This window comes from Lotus japonicus, chromosome 4 (assembly GCF_012489685.1).
Source record: "Lotus japonicus ecotype B-129 chromosome 4, LjGifu_v1.2".
NCBI classification, from domain to species: Eukaryota; Viridiplantae; Streptophyta; class Magnoliopsida; order Fabales; family Fabaceae; genus Lotus; species Lotus japonicus.
In genome coordinates this window covers 19,022,766-19,042,850 of record NC_080044.1, presented here as the reverse complement: position 1 = coordinate 19,042,850, position 20,085 = coordinate 19,022,766, and the positions used below count along the sequence as shown (strand labels likewise).

The following is a 20,085-nucleotide window of genomic DNA, read 5'->3' as shown; positions in this document are numbered from 1 at the left end:
TCACACTTGCATAACTTCTGTGACGAGACAAGATCATGGAAAGTTAGACTCATCCGTTATTGCTAATTGTATTGTTGAGTTAGTAAATACAGATCCTAATCTATACTATATATAAAAGCAAAGTTTTGCAGCCTTAAGGGTTAAAGGGTAATTCAATAGATCATTGAACATAAATAAGAATTTATCCATGGACAATTCAGTAAATCTCAATATAATTAGTTGGCAATCAAATCTTGGCCGTCCGTAGCGTTCAATCTTAGCCATTTGATTTCTTTTTCTTTTTCACTTTAAAACCCGTCGTTGTATTTGCACGCTTGGTTTTCCCTTTCAGACTCCCTTCGGTTTTCCTTTTTCCACACCCTTTATGACTTTCTTCCGTTTTCGTTCTCCCACTCCCACCATATTAAGAGTCACGCTCATTGCAAAACGAAATGAGCTCTAGCGAGAAAAATCATGGGAGAGGAGAGGGCGAGATCGAATGGTGACCTGAGCGGAGGGGAAATCGTGAGAGGATCTGGGTGGAGCTCGAGGCAGAGAAGATGGTGGCATCCCTGAGTTTAAGGCGAGGTGGTCATACTCTAAAGCCCCATTGCCTCTGTTCCATTAATCAAGGTTTCAGTTTCCTTCTACTACCTGAAGGTGTCACGTTTCATTCACCTCTTCAATTCCTCTTCTTTGGGTGTGGATGACTATGATGAGTATGTATTTTTCAGTTCCCTCCAAACTCTTCTTTTCAATTTTTCTCTTCCTTGATTGTCTTCTTGCAGTTTCGTCAATTTCCAATTTTCGGTGTTGTTTTCTTTGCCTCATGTTCGTAGCTGTTACGAAACTGAAATGTAGCTTTAATTGTGGTTTGTTTTGTTGTTTTGTTCGTGATCGGTGTTTTGTTTTATGGGAGAATGAGGAATTGAAGATAAACATGAATTTTTGTCACTGGTTTATGTTGAATTAGTAGTTTGTGGATTTGTAACAATGAACGAAATCCGAAATTCTGTTACTTTTTGAGGTGTATTGAACGTGGTGTTCTGTTGATATGTTGTTGTTGTACTCTTAAAGGAATGATTTTTCATGGATTGATTGTGAATATAACTTTTGTTTTATGCTTTGATTTAAAGCTTTCTACTAAATCAGTATTACAGCTAGAATAATTTGTTCCTTTTATATTTCTAATTTGTTCTCATTTTCCCTGAACTAATTTTAGCAATATGATGATGTTCAAGCTTCTTTTATAAGTTTAACTTCGTTTTGTGACTTTTTAATTTCTGAGTTAGGAGAAGGAACTCCTTTCATTAGATTTCTTTTGTGTTGTTATTGTTTTCATACAAGATCATTTGCTATCTATCCATTTCCCTTTGATTACTGTCTTTGCTCACAGGTTTTTGGGGTTTAAAATGAGGGAAAAATCCTTTGAGGTCCATGCCCAGTGGTAAGCTGCATTTTGCCCCTCACTGTTCTATTTAAAATTTGATTTTTGATTATTTTGGTAATATACTTATGAAAGGTTGCTCTGCAAGGTTGTTCCTTTCCTTAAATTCCAGTTTCTGAAAGGATTGAGAAAATATGCATGGACTAAGGACAGGTTTAATTACTTCCAATATATGCAATTTCCCTATATTGAAATCATGAAATCTGCTTAAAGTAAGAGGTCACCAAGAAAACCTAAGCATCCATCCAACCACAATAAAGGTAATGTTCATCTCTCCTATTTCCCCTGAATTTGTGATTGTTAATATCTCCTCAATTCCCCTTTTTCAATGTGGCCATTTCAGCAGAGAGACAGAAAGAGGAAAAATAGAGAAGAAACCCAAGTAAGAAAATGTTGTCTCATTCATTTTCGATACGAGGTATCGTTTTCTACTTGCACTGAAATCGAATCCATCCTCTTTTTTTACAGAGGAGCTTGCTTTCTTTCTCCCCCAAGACACACTATCAGTATGTTAATCCTCTAATTCATTCATTCATTATATTTATGCAAATATAATTCCAGATGAAACATGTCTAGGTTTTGATCAAGAAGCATCTGTTCTACATAATAAGGTTCATGCCTTTACAAGAAGCAAGAAGGTTTTTTCGTTGGAAAAAATGGTCAGAACAAAACTTTGGCTACTGGACAAGAAGCACAACGGATCGTGAATGCTACAAAAAATGGCACTGTTGCTCTGCTTAGTTTTTACTTCTGCCTGTTTGTTTTCCATGTTAGAATTCAATTAAGGTAGCTAAGCTCAAGTCACCTGATGGGTTCTTTTTCATTAGTAGAAGAAAATGTAAGCTCTCTCCCCTTTTACTCTTAGATTTTTTAATAAGCTCTCAATTCAGGGTATTCAATGCGTTTCTGGTCTGACTTGGGAACATCCATTATCTATTTCATTTAATGGAGCATACAAATTAAGTGATTCATTAAAATTGTGCCTAATGGAACTGATAAGAGAATAGCAAATCAGAGCATGTCTCTTTTTTTTCAATTTAATTCTGCTCATGTGCTAAATGGTCTACCCTTTTATTTCATTTTAGTTCATTTGATTATAAGGTGGTTTAGTCTTTGCCTCACATGGGTCATTCTTAATTTAATTATTAATGATGTTGTCTAGAAAGCTTATTTTGGGGTTGATTTTGCATAACAAAATTTGAGTAGAGGGAGGATCTCGCTAAATGGCTCAAGTTTTGCGCTCGATGGTTTAAGAGAGACAAAGATTATGTCCAAGAAAAAAGAAAAGCTTTACAGTGACCTAGAATCTGCTGAAAAGAAATACATTGACTAAAGGAAACCCACTTCAGTTAAGTTTCGTGTACTGCACTACTGCCTCCTTAGAATGTCAATATAATTTTTCCAATAATAGAATAAGTTTGTCGTTACTTTTTCCAATAAAAGAAAAGCTTCAATGTGTGGATATGGCAAGATGTTATCAAATTGGGACTTTATATGCTTTTGCATGCTATACCAAGTACCACAAAGGTGTTGAAGTCTAACACGGGTTATACTCCTCATAGCCATTGAAGAAGGGCATGTGTTGTGTTAGACTGTTAGTTCAAACACATGTGCTTCCTTGGATTTTTTACATGCAGTTAGAAAGGATACTCTGAATGAGAATGCTTCATTCCATGCTTTTTATTTTTATTTTTAATGGCACATGAATGATGAATCTTGAGTATATATAAGTTGGTTTTAAAGTCTTGCTGTTTTGTGGATTGGAATATCATAGAAATTTCTCTAACTGTTCCTCCTTTCCCTTTTTTCTATCCTAACAGTGTAACTGCTGAATCTCACTTTGCAAGGCCAAAAGAAAAAGCAGATGATGCAAGATGTGAATTCTGCTAATTGATTTAGTCATTTTATTGGTTACTGTTTCTGATCTGATATCTAAGTAGCTGAACTCTGTTGTGATTTTTTTGTACCTTTATTCAATAAAATTATATCAAGTGAAACTTTTCTCTAAATTCCAATTCCACCTTTTTGTACGTGTTTCAAACAACTCTACTACTTCAGCTTGCCCCTTTACTTTCACTCAACATGTCAAATTACCTTCTCTCTTCAGGTCTTTTTATGTGTAGATGAGAATGTGCTTAGATCTTGATTGGGAATATTGGTGTACACCCTTTTATGACAACTTGACAACAACACTATGAAAATTGCATAAAATGCTTTGTTTCCCTCAATATTTATGCAGAAAGGTTGTTACTTATTACACTGACTGTTTTTGTTAGCTTTATGTTGGTACTCATCTTAATGCTGTTATTCTTCGTGCTTTTATCTGCTAGCATGGTAGGTGAGTTTAAGAGATATAGTAACTGAAACTATAGATGACATAGAAACATTAAGTGATTAATTTGTAACGGGTGCCCGACATTAAAAGTGATTAATTTGTAATGTGTGTGCAAAAACATTAAAAGTGAATAATTTGTAACTGATGAGAGACATTACCAGTGATTAATTTGTAACTGATGAGAGGTGAATTTAATTTTAAGCAACCATTTGTTAATTGTAAGAGTTGAAGAGGAATAGTTATGGATGAGCCTCAAATAATTTGTGCTTAATAAATAGAAGGAATATTGTAAAAACTATTGTTGAAACGACAATGAAAGTTCGGTTTTAAGTAGAGAAAACATGAAAATTTCAATTGTTAATTAAGTACCATAAGGAAATGAAAGGTCAATGCACTAAGCATGAATATGTGAATGACCCGACATGATAAGATGAAGTTAGTTACTGTGTGATTCTAGAACAGATAATGTCAAATAATTATTGTTGCTAATTCCTAAATTCTTCATTCCAGCAGTATAGAATACTATCTTAAATTGCTGCTTCCTCTAATAATATTTATGATTTTTAAAGATTTGTGTTTGAGTGGGGTAAATACTCCCTTAACAATTTATTAGCACTTCCATTTTTCTAAATTTGACACCTCGAGCCAATGATAAATTGCTTTATTTTCCCTTTTCGGAATATAGTTTAATGCTATACGGTGTTTTAAGCTTTTTGAACGTTATGTTATGGTGTATTCTACGGAGAGTTAATATTGGAAGAAATTTTAAATTTGAGTTCATTCCTTCATTATAAAAAAATTAAGTTCATGCATAAACTCATTTTCACTACATGTGTATCATTTACATGTGTTTATATCTAAATTAAAGGCGCTTTTTTTTCTAAATGGCGTAAAAAACAATATTAATTAGAACATGGGGGTGAAAAAAAAATTAATTAGCTGTTTGGGGTAGTTTCTGACATGGAATTTAAGGCATTCGGAAGCATCCCTGCGAATGGTAATATGACAAATGACTTTTTCAGAACTGAATGACATGAACGTACCTTTTGCAGCATGAACAGTAGCCATTCGCAAGAAGGTATCTTGACTTTTTTTCGTGTGCCATTCGCAAGCATTCCTCTTTGTCTTATTAGCATTCGCAAGGAATCTTACGAATGTCTACTATTCCCCGTCAGCTCACTTCTGAACACTGAAAAAGCATCTGGAAAAGTAATTTGTCTTATTAACATTCGTAAGGAATCTTCCGAATGCCTAAAAGTCCAAGTCAAAAACTACCCCAAACAGCTAAATATTCTTTTTTTCACTCCCTTTTTTAAATTAAAGTTTTTTTTCACGCCATTCAGAAAAAAAAAATTACGCATTAATATCATTTAGGAATTACATTGAAGTTATAAATTAAAAATTATATTCTTGACGTAGCACTTCATTTTTATTGTGACATAAAAGAACTGAAAATATATTAATTCAAAAATTAACAAAATAAACTAAAATTTAAGAAGAAAAAAGGAAAAAAGATTAAAATGTTATTAAAATCAGTCTTAAAATATATGTATAAAAATAGTGGATACATAATTTAGGAGTTATATATAAGTTTTTATGAAGGTAGGAGTTATATGGAAGTTAAACTTAAAGATTGAATTTAAATCTCACTTCAAAGTGTCTAATAATGATACAAAAATAAACAATATAATCCCTGAACAAAAACTTTTATACTTCTTCAATTTTTTTTTTTGGTTACAAATGGAAAGGGAAAAAACAACAGAAACAGGCTACATGATTACATCTTGGCACAAAAGAGGAACAACCACAGTGGGGGGAAGATTCCAAATTTTCCACTCCCAACCTTCACTAAGGGCAAGCTTTGCCCGTGTATCCGCTTACATACTTCTTCAATTCTATTCACATAAGCTTACATACTATTATATAGAAGATTTTTAAAAAATTATTATTCTTAACATGGTGCTTCATTTTATTTATAAATTAAAAACATAAAACTCAAGAATAAATTAATTTAAAAATTAACAATGTAATTTAAAAAAGGGAAATTGATTAAAATTTTATTTAAATAATTCTAAAACCTTCATATTATTTATATATCTATTAATCAACACATTAAAACTATAAGTATAAAAATGGGGTTACATTATATGAATTAATAACATGTAGGAGTTATATAGAAGTTAAATTTTTTAAAATATTAAAGAATATTAAACCAACTAAACACTATCGAGTTGAGACCAAGATCTTAAAGAAACTAAACCGTAAAATAAATAAATAAAAATAAAAAAAGAAAGATCGGACGAAAAAACAACTACCAACAACTGATAACATAGCTAAATAATTGCGCTTCTACAAAACAAAAATAAACACATGCATCACAAAAACAGCTTCAAACTTATATTTTCTTATATCTAAATTTAATTTGTTCTTTTAATTCATAAATATCTTTTAGTAAACATAAAAAATAACATAGATTTTAAAAATTTCACACGAAAAACAAATATGAACAAAAAATAAAAAATAAAAAATATCACGAAGGAAAGGTATTCTCATATTAATTAATTGGTGTATATGGTTGTTTTTTTAGTTTTGTCCAATTTTAAATTGCAACATTTTTTCCCAAAATGATAGGTCAAGTTGTAAGAGTTATGAGACATATAAGTTGGGTGGTGAACGTTCATAAATCAATCTCTGGAAGGTCCAATTTATCTTTCCGATGTAAAAAAAATTGCAACAATTTCAATTTAAAAGGAAAGTTAAATGCACTTTAATTCAATTAATGTGAGAATTTGAAAGATTGAAATTATAATATAAACATCTTACAGGGTAGTTGATTTTTGTGAACATACAAGTAATAAACATCTTAATAACCTCAAAAAAAAATAAACACTTATGATTATTGTACACATTATCATTTACATGATACTTGATTTTTTTTAAATAAAAATAAATTATTTGGGTTACAAAAGAAAAAGAACTTTAAAAATATAATCTAAAAATAATGTAATAAAAGAGTGCAAAGTAATCTAAAATTAATAAAAAGTAAAAAAGGGAAATTTAAAAAAAAAGTGCAATTTGAATTTATCATAAAATACATTACAAAAACATTATTTGAAAAAAAAAGTTTAAGACACTGAACTTTTTTACTTATCATATGTGACATGGAGATATCACATTTTGATATTTTTTTTAGTTATCATATGGGACATAAAGATGTAAAATATTGATAATTTATTTACTTAATTAACATATGTCACACGGGATGTCACATTTTGATAATTTTTTACTTTATTATAGAGGCCATAGAGTTGTAACATTGGATGGATCAACTTATATATGTTGGGGTTAGTTTTTTTCTTGGGTGGAGATTTTTTAAAAAAGTAATTAACCCACGTTCACTTGCATTTTTAACCCTATGTGCTGTTTGTGAATGAGAGTGTACAATGATGTCCAAATTGCTGAATTTTTAACTCTGAAGTCCTCAAATTTGGATGTCCAAGCTGCTGAATTTTCTTTTGTGTACAATATTGATATAAAAAAAATTTATGAATCGAGCATTTAGGAAAACTAGCAAAGAAGATAAAAACAAAATAACAACTCAATAAAAAAACAAGCATTAAGTAAAAAAAAACATACAAATTTATAATTTCATATATTTAAAATAATTTAGTTGTTTTAATTCATAAAATATTAAAAAACAAAACACATATTAAAAAAAACACACAAAAAAATAAAAATGAATATCCCGGTGCATCGCACGGGTAAAAGTACTAGTATTCAAATAAAAGCTTTGATTGCAGAGACTATAACTCAATTTGGCTTTCCTGGAACTTACATAAAGGCTTGAATTGCAAAACAAATTGCAATTGCAAAATTATTTGGTGGCTGGGAAGAATCATACAATCTGCTACCAAAATGGTTAAAAGCAATCCAACATTATGTTCCTGCCTTCCTGGTACATTTGTTAAATATTAAACTTCTCAACCAATGGAAGAGGGTATGGGAGACCCTTCCAGTTTGATCCTTGATCGTGTGTTATGGTCATTTAAAACATGTATTGAGGAGGTTTTCGTCTTGTAAACTCACTATTCAAGTGGATGAGACATTTCTGACGGAAAAATATTATGGCACATTATTAGTTGTTATGACTCAAGATGGAATTACCTAACTAGTTGGAGGAAATAAGTGTGCCGGGGTTGTATTTCAAGTTGATTAGCTAATAAAGCATACGATTTGATTGGGAATTGAGAAAAGCTTAAAATGTGTAGTAGAAATAAGTACAAAAAAGAAACACTTTCAACCGGCCTATTAGCTCAGCTGGTTAGAGCGTCGTGCTAATAACGCGAAGGTCACAGGTTCGAGACCTGTATAGGCCATTTTTTCTTTTATTCTCATTTACAATTCCAATTTTTTTTGTGCACGTGTTTGTCACTGCTGGAGTGCTGGTCTCTTGTTTGCGACGGATGGTTCATTCTTTTTTTATTTGACGTCATTCTGGTACGATAGAGTAGTTTTTTATTTTATTTAAAATTGTCAATTAATTCTTAATTAAATATTCTAGCATTTCATCTTTTCTAACTATAGTGACTATCAATAAAATGACCTTGCATTAAAAAATTTCCTTATTTTAATTAATTAGTAAATCAAATACCCAATTGCCATTATTCCCAATCAATCAAATATTTTATTTTTCATTTTTCCAAAATAACAAAATGTACAAACGGAAGTTTCATACATTTTTGTAGCAGGAATTTGAGACTAGGGGCTAAGATCAAAGAATAATATTACATGCTTATAGTTATAATAATATCTACAACTCACGTATCACATGTTAAAAATTGAAAAACTTGGGGCCATAAAAGCACCATGTCCCTACTCTCTCTGTCAGGACGTCCCCGAATAATAGCTCAAGTGGTAAGAGCTAGAGACATAAGTTGGATGGAATGAAAGGTGAAGGGTCCCAAGTTCGAACCCGAATGATGAATTAATTTACTAACATTTCTAACAACTAACATTTTCCTATAAAAAACCTAGTTGTAAGAGACAGATTTACTTGAGAGTAGGGTATCTCACAACAGTTTGACTTTTCTCCAATACAATACTGCTAATATTATAATATTTTTATTTGCCCCAACAAAAAAATATCTCCCTCTATAGCTTTAAGAACTTACTTTCAATGCTACTATAAGCTTAACTTTGTCTCTTTAGTTCTTACCGTGTTACACACTTTTTGTTTCATTTCCTTATTTAGCCCAATGAATATCTATCAGACATAAAGTTAACCAATACGTCCTCTGTTCTGAATGTTACACAAAAGAGAAACATTTCACTTCATTTCTTTTTCTTTCATAAGCTTCAAGAAGTTGTGCAAATTTTTAGGGTGAATGGTCACTTTCGTCCCTAAAGTTACAGACGTCGGGCATTTTAGTCCCTATTCTATGGAAATGTCGCCCGTAGTCCCTGATGTTGCAAAATGTCGGTCACGTTAGTCCTTGGGTTCAATTCCGCCAGTAAAAGTTAACGAGAAGACTGATTTGGCACGTTAGTGCTCCTATGGAATTTCCACGTGGATTTAAATATTGGAAATTTTTTTTGAAAAAGTTAGGCTTAATTACAACTTTGGTCCCGACGTTTACCAATGTCACGATTTTGGTCCCCCACCTAATTTAATTACATGGATGGTCCCCGACGTTGTAGGCTGCGTGCAACGTTAGTCATACCGTTTATTTCTTAATGGAGGAGGCTTACGTGGACGTCTAGTTGGAGAGAAAAAGGAGATCTGAGGAGAGAGGGGAGCACGTGAGTATCACGTGAACTCACGTGAACCTTATATGAACCCATTATACCCAAATCTGAAACCCTAGGGATCTAAATCGTGTTACCTTTTTCGTTCAAGGGAGGTCAGGGGTTTGGGTATAATGTGTTCAAATAAGGGTCACGTGATACTCACGTGCTTCCCTCTCTCCTCATACCTCATTTCTCTCTCCAACTGGACGTCCACGTAAGCCTCCTCCATTAAGAAATAAACGGTAGGACTAACGTTGCACACGGCCTACAACGTCGGGGACCATCCGTGTAATTAAATTAGGTGAGGGACCAAAATCGTGGCATTAGTAAACGCCGGGGACCAAAGTTGCAATTAAGCCAAAAAGTTATAAAACTTCAATTCAGTCCCTAGCGAAAATCTCCAAAATAATTTAAAACAAATACTTAAACAAAAAGAAAAATAATTAAAAACAAATAATTAAAAAGTAAAATAATCAAAAAAACAAAATAACCCTAATTAATCTAAACAAATTACTGGAAAAAAAACAACATAAAACACCGTACCACCCAGCCCTTCTTCTTCATCTTTATGTTCCTCTTGTTCTTCAACCCTTCTTCTTCAAGAATCCAAACCATTCTTCTTCTTCTTCTTTCTCTTCATCACAACAGGTCGTGCCACCACACTTCTCCTCTAGATCGCTGACACCTTCTCGATGGTTGGTTCTCGCTCTCGATTCCTTCGTCCACTCTCGATCTGGGTTGAAGATGGTTGGCGGTGGTTGCTTCAGAGGCGAAGAAGGGCTCGAAATTTGGCGTTCTCTCTCGATCTGGGTTTCTCTCGCATGGTTCTCGGCTTCTCCGATCCCTAAGGCTTGAAGGTTGTCTTCTGGTTCTACCATGATTAAATTGGGAACATGAGATTCTAGGTTTCGGTCTTTGAACATTCAGATTCTGGGTTTGGGAAGATGTGATTCTGGGTTTCTTGCTATGGGTTTGGTGCTTGCGATTATGGGTTTCTTGCTCTGGGTGTGGTGCTTGCGATTATGGGTTGGCCTGATGAAGAAGGGGAACAATCACCATGCTGCAGACAAGAACTGGTAAGTGTATGTTTTTGGTATGGGTTTTATGTATGAAGAAGGAGAACAATCATCATGCTGCAGATTCTTGCTAAGTGTATTCTTGTTTAATGTTTCTGGGTCATGAAGAAGGGGAACAATTACACACATAATTGCAGATGGAATATTGAGAAGCTTTAATTTTGGGAAACAAGCAGATGAGGGTGGTTGGATTTGGTGGGTTTCTGGGTTTTCGGGTTTTTTATTCTGGATCTGATGTTAATTTGGGTTGTGGGTGGTTGATTTTTGTGGGTTTATGGATAGTTTCTTCTAGGTTCTTAATGATGAAGATGTGAAGATGAGAAGATGAAGGTGAAGGCAGATTAGAGATTACTAGTTCAATTTGGATTAAAGCTATTTTTTGTAGAATTAAGATTAAAGTTAAGTAAATTAAGTTTTATTTTGGGGATTTTCGCTAGGGACTGAATTGAAGTTTTATAACTTTTTCAAAAAAAAATCTCAATATTTAAATCCACGTGGAAATTCCATAGGAGCATTTAACGTGCCAAATCAGTCTTCCCGTTAACGTTCACAGACGGAATTGGACCCAGGGACAAACGTGACTGATGTTTTGCAACATCAGGGACTACGAGCGACATTTCCATAGAATAGAGACTAAAATGCCCGACGTCTGTAACTTTAGGGACGAAAGTGACCATTCACCCAAATTTTTATTTCATTTTTTTCTTTGGGAGTGTCGGAGAAGGTCATCTTGCTCCGGTGAGTCTTCATCTTACTACATTAAGTCTTTATTTTTCTCCTTGCTACAACAAAGTTGTGCGATCTTAAACCTTTTATCCCTATTTTATCAAGTGATTGATCGATATATAACTTCAAGAGTTGAATAATTGTTCTACAGAAGTTAATATTGAGTTGCTTTTTTGTGTAGCTTGCTTATGTCGAAGGAATTCATTTGTTACGTTTGATAAGGAAAAAATGATTCATTTGGCTAAATTCTATCCTTTCAAATCCCACCATGACCGTAAAAAAAAAAATCCACCATAGAACTTTTGGTACTAGATAGCCAACTTCAAAATTATTTCATAACGCATTTTCAGGATTGAGGAGAATCGGTGATCTTTCAATAAAGCTTGTGGGTACTATGTTACATAGGAAAACATATGACATCAGAGGTTAATCGCAACAATTATGTAATCAAAAGTCAATAATTCAAATTTATATAAGAGCATCTCCAATGCGAGGTTCTTAGTTCTTATTTTTGAATTAAGAACTAAGAACTGAGTTCTTAACCATTGGAGGGGATGACGTGAAGTTCTTAGTTCTTAAAAATAAGAACTAGATTCTTATATAAGATGTTTTACTTTTGAGTTCTTAGCATAAAAAGTTAATTTTTTCTCTCTCATTCATTTAATTTAAGTATTAAATTAGCATTTAAATTTAAATCAAAATTATATGAAAATAAAAAAAATGAAAATAATGGTAGTGTGAGACCGGATAAATAGTGATAAGAACTAAGAACTCATGGTTTGAGCAAAATCTGTAAAGAATTGCTTAAACACATGTGACAGAATGGGCCCACATGAATAGTGCTAAGAACTAAGAAATAAGAACTAACATTGGAGATGCTCTAATGTCAATTGTCACAATTAACTATAATGTATTGTGCCCATATATTTACAATTTCAGTAATTGATTTTTCAACTAATAATTACTTACAGTAAACTTAAAACAGGCGTTAAAAAAAACTTAAAACAGATATATTCAAATTGATTATATCCTATCATCATGATTCATTTGTAACAATTGAACAATGTTTTAACATACGATCAATGAAGATGTTATATATGTCGAGGCATCACTGTGACTCTATTTGTGACATCAACTAATTAATAATGGCATGCAATTCAGTAGACAATATAACCCAGAAACAATAAAGCAGTAATTTTAAGGAGGGCAAACACCCAGCAACTACAATTCATGAACTAAAACATAAGTAACATAAAATCATGTCTCTTTAGAAACAATTTTCTTTGCAGCCTCTGCAGCTCTTTTCTGGGCATCAATTTCTGACACTATGACATCAAATTTAGTTTCAGTAAGCACAGGAAACCCCCTATCGAGAGCAACGATCATAATACAAAACAAAAGAAATAGAAAATCATGTCTCCTTGGGAGGGGCTTTCTTTGCAGCCTCAGCAGCTGCTTTCTCAGCTTCAATCTCTGCAACAATAGCATCAATTTCAGCTTCCTCCAGTTGACGCAGACCATGCTCCTTAGTCATGACAGCAACTTCAATGTTCTTGCCTCCGCTCTCAACAACCTAATTACATATGGCGACAAGGAAAAATCAAAAGGGAAGTACATTTGTCAGATCTAGTTCCAAATGTATAACAAGCTACAAAACCATAATAGTACCGTAATAATGCAACATGAATAGACAATTACTTGGTCCACTGCAGTGTTTGACTGTATATTTGCGGAATTTGATACATTGAAGTATACATGTGGGTTTCACTACTAGTACGAGGCTAATTTTTTTATCTTAACCTGTTAAAGGCACAAGTGTGCATCAAGGCTTTTAAAGCAAACATGTACAGATTTACATGTACTTCTATAATAGTTTTTCATCAAATCAGAAAGACCAGCTTGCCACTGTCAATTTTCTCAGGTATAATAATATTGCACCAGGATGTCCCCCTCTCCCATGTGTATACATATACACCTCAAATCTAGGACAAATTGAGAGTAACAACTAGGAACTGCTTACAAAAATAATTTCCTCACTAGAAACAACAGACAAGTGTTTACATAAGTCAATAAATGACTCATTCAGTTTATTGTTCTTTAACAAGAAATGTTTTGCAGAATTTCCAAAAGCATAATTATGTTAAAGAAAGAAGGGGAGAATCAAGCTCCACAGTATGTGGAGTATAGAAACATAAGCTTCTCTTTCAACGTTGAAAATATTACTACATCATCCATATAAAAAAAAAGGGTGTAATAACTAATAGTTTGCAAACATCTGATAAGATTCTGTTTCAAAGTTGAACACAGTACTGCACCATCCATACAAATAAAAAGGGGTAATAATTTTTAAACATCTGAACAGTGCCCGAATATTCAATAAATAATTTGATTTGGTATACCACTGATCTTATAGTTTTAGTTAACTAAGTGGACGTTAGCTTTCATCCACGTGTAATAAACATGGAAAAGAAAAATGAACAGCTTAAGCAACCCCAATATCTCACATCTGCATTAAGCTGTTTACTCACTCCTTTATTTTTCTATGAAGTTTTCAAATGAAGACCTATTCAACCAGTTGAAGTGTTGAACCATATCCCTCATAAACATATTACAGTCTTCTTGTTTTTCATAAAGTATAAAATAATGCACAAAACACGCCAAACAAAAATCCCTGTATGGTATTTTTACTTGCATATATAGTTTGCAAAACATTTCAATGAAGAAATACTTGAAAGTTAGGAATAGAGTAAAATATAATTGAAAGTCCTGGCATTAATGTATCACATACTAGAACACAGGTATATTAATGAGTGCAAAAGATCTGCGCTTTAATCCTATGCAAATAGATATATGCTAAAGAAAAAGAGCTATATTTCTGGAATGGTATTGTATAAGATGTTCACTATATTAACTATTCTTTATTTCCGAATCTAGGTAGAAACTGTGTCTATTAAAATATAAAAGAGTCAAGATCTCAGATGCATGAAAGACAGCTATCTAGAACTGATCTAACCTAGTTGAAAAAGTAACTTCATCTTAACTCCGCAGATGAAGCTTATGAATGTGTATCTCTCAAACTGTCAAACATGTAGGTAATTTATCCAAAAGTTCCTACTAATTTCCAATTGCAGTAGTTTTGCAAACATTAAGAATTGAAGAGGAGAGTAGGAGACTCTAAGGGTGTGTTTGTGAGTTGAGTTTTAAAGGGGAGGGAAGGTCGAGGCTTATAAGAAGCCCTCCCCTTGTTTGGGAGATTTTAAAAAGGAGGAGGGGGGTGGGGGTGGGTTTAGACTTTAGAGTATTCCTGAAAACCCTCCAAGACCCATTTGTGAGTTGAGTTTTGGAGGGTAGGGAAGGGAGGAGAAGGGGAAGGTTATTTGGGAGAGTTTTAAACAGGGGGAAATGGCTTTTTGGAATTTTTGAAAACTATCCAAAACCCTCTTTTAGTTATATTTTTTAGTTTCCCAAATTTGAGGTTTTTGTGGAATTTAGTAAACAAGGGGAGGGCTTGCCCTCCTTCCCCTTCTCTTCCCGTCCCCTCACCTTCCGCTCAATGTCTTACGCTTCCCTCTCCTAAAAACTCCCAAGCACACCCAAAGAGTTCCTCCCATGTCATTGACAACATTAAAAAACACAGACACATGCAAAGAGAAGGACAGTGCCTATATCCTTTAGCAATAAAAAAGACCTTGCAGTTTGCAGCAAAGAACCTAGATAAATAATAAATTCAGGTATTCTTTCACAAACACTAAAAGAACAAATGAACTCACTTCAAGCAATGCTCGGATAGCCAGTTTGACAGTTTCTTGCCCTGAGGTTTCTTTGAAATTCTTCTCAAGAAACTCCCGAATCGAATTGGAGTTCCTTCCAGTCGCATTAGCTTTCCAAGCAGAAAATGTACCAGAAGGGTCCGTTTGGTACAGAGACGGTGTGGCAGTGTATGGATCGAAGCCAACAATCAAGGTTGAAAGGCCAAAGGGTCGCACCCCACCACTTTGAGTGTACTTCTGCTGAAGACCTGCAATGTAACGAGTTATGTACTCGACCGTCACTGGATCCTCAACCGTAAGTCTGTGACTTTGACATTCAACACGCGCCCTGTTTATAAGGACCCGGGCATCAGCTTTTAGTCCCGCACAAGCAAGTGCAATGTGATCATCCAGATTCACAATCTTCCTCACACTTCTGCAAAAAAGAAAAAGAAAAAAACAGTTAAAAACCAAACACACCATACCATACCATACCATCTACTAAGATCCCGTTTAGAAGAGCTTAGTTGAGCTTACCTTATAGCATAAGCGCTTATGCAAGTGTTTGAGAGGGTTTATGTAAATCAGCTCTTAATTAAACGGTTCACCGAAACGCGCCCTAAATACACAACAAAAATTGCAAAGCCCTAATTTTCCCTTAAGTTTCTAATTCAACATTACATTGATAAAACATTGCTGAACTTGAGCAACAGTCTTTCTTTATTCATATCATAAATCAATGATATAACATAAAAACAGACAATTCAGGATGCTTTTGAACAATGGCATCTTCCAGATACAACAGTCTCAAAATTAATTTTATAATATATTCAATATGTACAACAAACTGTGCTGTGTTCAAAATAAACAATAAACACACTACAAATCACTGAGAAAAATTGATAATGAAAGCAGCATAAGGGTCAATCTCAATACTTGGAATTTCATACAGTATTATACAGAGCAATCGAACCCAATCGAAAGGGGAAACTGAAAGGAATGAAGGCTCAACCTGGAGTCTTGAAGCTTGGCGGTGGATTTCTTCTCGACACCGAGAACGACGTTGTCGGTGCCGCGGACGCCGACGGCGGCGTTACCTTTGCGAACGGCTTCGAGGGCGTACTCGACCTGGAAGAGATGGCCATCGGGTGAGAACACCGTGATCGCTCTGTCGTACCTCGCCATTCAAATCTCTGTGCTCGATCGATCAACCTCTCTTCTTCTTCGGTGAAGCAACTGTGTTGTTCTTCGTGTTGTCTTGTTTTTTTTTTGGTTCTGCTATGGAGCATTTGCTTGTTGATGCTTCTTGGACAACAAGTTGCTTAATCATCATGGGCTTGGTTTGGGCCTTACCATAGTCATTTTGTTTATTTTCTTGTATGGGCTCCCATTATACTCAACATTTAGACATTTAGTACTTTACTCCCTTAGTACAAAATTAGTCTTAATTGTCCATTTTTGTGGTGTCATGGAAGTCCAACAACTAATTATGGTATGTCACGTAGAACAAATAATTACTTATTATTTGAATTTTCGTACTGTCATAGGTTCAGATTCATCCCACGATCCTTAAGACTAGTGAAAGGAATCAATTATTATTCTCCTTAATTCTTTCCCTCATTTATGTAACTTAGTCAACTTAGAACATTGTCCAGGTTCAATGTATATATCACTAGGGTTTTGAGTTCTCTAAATATATAATGGAGAGCCTATGATGTACAATTCTCTAAGGTTTCTTTGTTCATCCGGTTAGATCCTAGGGTTTTATTCAGGAATAATTTTAATTAAAATAAAGTTTATTTTCCGATTTGATAGAATTCAATTGGATACTTTCTAAACAAAATTTACACTGATAGTGTACAAACATTTAATCTTTAAATATATTTAAATGTGTTTGCTTTCCATGTTTAAACCTCTTGCGTTCTAAAGCTTAGAACTAGGGGTGGAAATAAATTAAGTTAAGTCAGGCTTTGCGTGGCTCAAGCCTGATCTGCATTCTCTTTGTGTGGCCCAAGCCTGACATGTGACCTTTTAACAAGTCGAATTCCAAGGCATGGTTTGGCCTAGCCTACAAGCCTACTTAAAAGTCTATTTAACAGACAAGTTCAAATAAAGAAGACCAATAGGCTGACAGGCTAATAGGCAACAGGCTAATAGACCAACGGTCTAATATGTCTTTTATATATCATTGCATTTCTTTTTCAAATGATAAAACTTGCATATCATTGCTCTTAAGTAATGTTATTTATAAAACTAATATTACATAAACAAGCCGGCTTATCAAGCCAAATAAAATTTTTATACCTTGGGTCTAGTCTTTTTAGTTAATCAAGCATCTTAAAAAGCTTAGGCTCTACCTTTTTCATAAACAAGTCAAGCCAGACCACCGACGAGCATGGCCATAGGTCCCTGACAGGTCGCTTGACTTATTTCCACCTCTACTTAGAACTTCCAAAAGAACTTACCTACCCTCTCACCATCTCAAACTTAGAAACATTTCTCAGAAAACTTTTGTTCCTTGCAATGGCACCTATGGCTTCAACCAATAGTTCAAAAAGCTCAAATGTCTCTTCCTCCGAAGAGAAGACCTTCACACATAAGGTGGTTCAATTCAACTCTGAGATCGAAGACCTAGGTTTATTGATAATTTCTAACATTGCTTCTTGTCAAATGTTCTGCCCAAAACTTTTCAACAAGTTCCGGGAGAATGTGCATTGTAATCTCAAGCTTTGTCCAATTAATTGTTGTTGAGTTTGGGCTAAGTATTTAGGCAAATCTCACCAAATTTAAATTTTGTGGGCCGCCTCTAATCTGAAGGGCCAACAAAAGCGAAGGTTCAAGCTATCCTCCAAACTCTGCTAGGGTCCCTCACTCTCTTCCTAGCAGTAGTCCGAAAAGTGGTATGCCTGAAACTATGTTTAGTGTCGACCACTTTGACGCTAAACATAGCTTGGCCAAGCTCGCGCTAAGCATAGCTTCGACCATTATTCATTAAGAGCTTGCGTTGACTTAGTATCTATTGTGTCGACTTAGCGTCTTGTGACAACTTTTTATCCAATGTAATTTTGCTTCCAATGGGTTAGCTTCGACCTCAACACTAATATGACTTTAGTGTTTTTTTAATTCGTATACTGATTCAATAACTTATAATAAATTTGAGTAACGAGCTAATACAATATATGTTACTTAGTATAAGAATTAATTAGATATGCACCTCAATCATTTTTGTAAGAACCAACTTGAAGTTTGTAGTGCATTAATTATCTACTAGTGTTTTTTCCCGTGCGCTGCACGGCGAAGTTTACTATTATATTTGACACATCAATAAATATTTTAATCATAAATAATATAAGATACTAAAAAGGAAAATGATATGTAGCACGAGCTACAGACACACGAACAGGCACGAGATGACGTGTTGTCTTCTGTAAATTCAAATCCACGACAGGACTTTTCACCTTCACGATGTGGGACTTTGAAGATTCAGCATGTAGAGATCGCGGGTTTGAGAGGGGTTCAGGTGAGAAGAGGAAGGAAAATTGAGGGAGAAGAAATTAATGAAGCAGATTTGGGTGTTTTTGAAGCAAGAATTGCTTTCTTCTGCAGGTTTTTGTCTGCTCTTACCAACACTCACAAGATTTGGGTGTCTTGCCATCCTTTATCTCATCTTTTGTTTCCATCACCTGTGATTCAAGTACATATCTGCCTTGAAAACTCTTTGTCCTCTTCGTCATCATAAATTGCATACAGGCCCATGAAGTTGTTGGCTAATTGCAACGAGTAGAGGCTATTGAGGGACACCAGAAACTTGTCGGTGGTGAGGTTCTGCACTTCTGGTCCTGGACGAGTCGTTTGTGGCGGTGAAACACACCATGTCGGTTTCTAAATCCCATTGGACGTAGCTGCCATCGAAGGAGAGGCGCGAGGTGTGGGTCGAGGACGCGAGGAAGTAAATATCAGGGGTTCAAAAACTTAAAAAAAAAATAAAAATTAATGAAATTGCTTAGTTCGTGCTTTCTCTCGTGCCTTGGCAGCTCGTACCAAATAGCGTTGCTCTACTAAAAATGAAAGAACAACCATAATAAAGATGAAAATATTAAAAAAACATAAATTATGCCCATGAGACGTATAAATGATTTTTTTCCTTGAAGATGTAAATACATATATTTCAATCTATTAGATTCGAGACTCACAAAGTGAAACCAAAATACATAGACATATAATTGAAAAAGAACACAGGAGACAACAAAACGGTAAAGAAAGCCAGAGAGCAGGAGAAAGAAATTAACACAACATATTAATTTATCATAACTAAATATCAAACAAAATGCCCCTATAAAATGAACACCACACAACATCTTCTACACATCAAACACATTATTTCCCTTAATTTACATAACCTTCACTTGCAACAATTCCTCTAAAAGCAACTGAAATTTTTCACTTTACACCCTTCAACAACAACCAGTAATTGTCAACAAAAAAAACTTGAAGTTCTCTCTAGTCAATATTATTTTTTTTTTGAAAATTTTAATTTCTTCTATGATTGATCAAATTTGAAAAATGATAAAATTGTCCAGTGACAGCCAGAATTTTCCATCATAAGTCATTACAATGTGTGATAGAAAAGCTGGCATGCCGTTCAGCATAAACCATATACAACCTTTAGGGTAAAAAGAATAAAAGCTGGCATGTTGTTTCACCTAAACCATATATTTCAATTATGCATAAAACCTTTATTTTATATATTTTTATTATTAAAACAAATTAAAGATTAGAGAAAATAGAAAAGTTATTATATAAATTGATACTACAAAAAAATAATTTAAGGACTTCAATAAAAAACATTTAAGACTAATATTGGATAAAATTACATTAAAATGCATCAATGGTGTCTTTTACATCGAATAACCACACACGCTAGAAGCTCCTTCAAGGCCAAGGAATCCGTTCATATCCACAAAATGGATTGTGCAATGATATTTG

The 20,085-nt window shown here is 34.1% G+C and overlaps 1 protein-coding gene and 1 non-coding gene across 2 annotated transcripts; one reads left to right on the top strand and one right to left on the bottom strand.

Moving 5' to 3' along the window:
- Positions 1-8,063: 8,063 nt before the first annotated feature.
- Positions 8,064-8,137, top strand: TRNAI-AAU (transfer RNA isoleucine (anticodon AAU)). Its single transcript has one exon. It is a non-coding gene; the product is annotated as a tRNA-Ile (tRNA).
- A 4,383-nt stretch (positions 8,138-12,520) lies between these two features.
- On the bottom strand, positions 12,521-16,386 carry LOC130711828 (proteasome subunit alpha type-7). The gene is made up of 3 exons (XM_057561588.1): positions 16,112-16,386; positions 15,121-15,535; positions 12,521-12,923 (listed from the first exon to the last, which is right to left on the bottom strand). The coding sequence occupies exons 1-3, from the start codon at positions 16,282-16,284 to the stop codon at positions 12,762-12,764; spliced, it is 750 nt and encodes a 249-aa protein (XP_057417571.1). The 5' UTR covers positions 16,285-16,386; the 3' UTR covers positions 12,521-12,761.
- Positions 16,387-20,085: the final 3,699 nt, after the last annotated feature.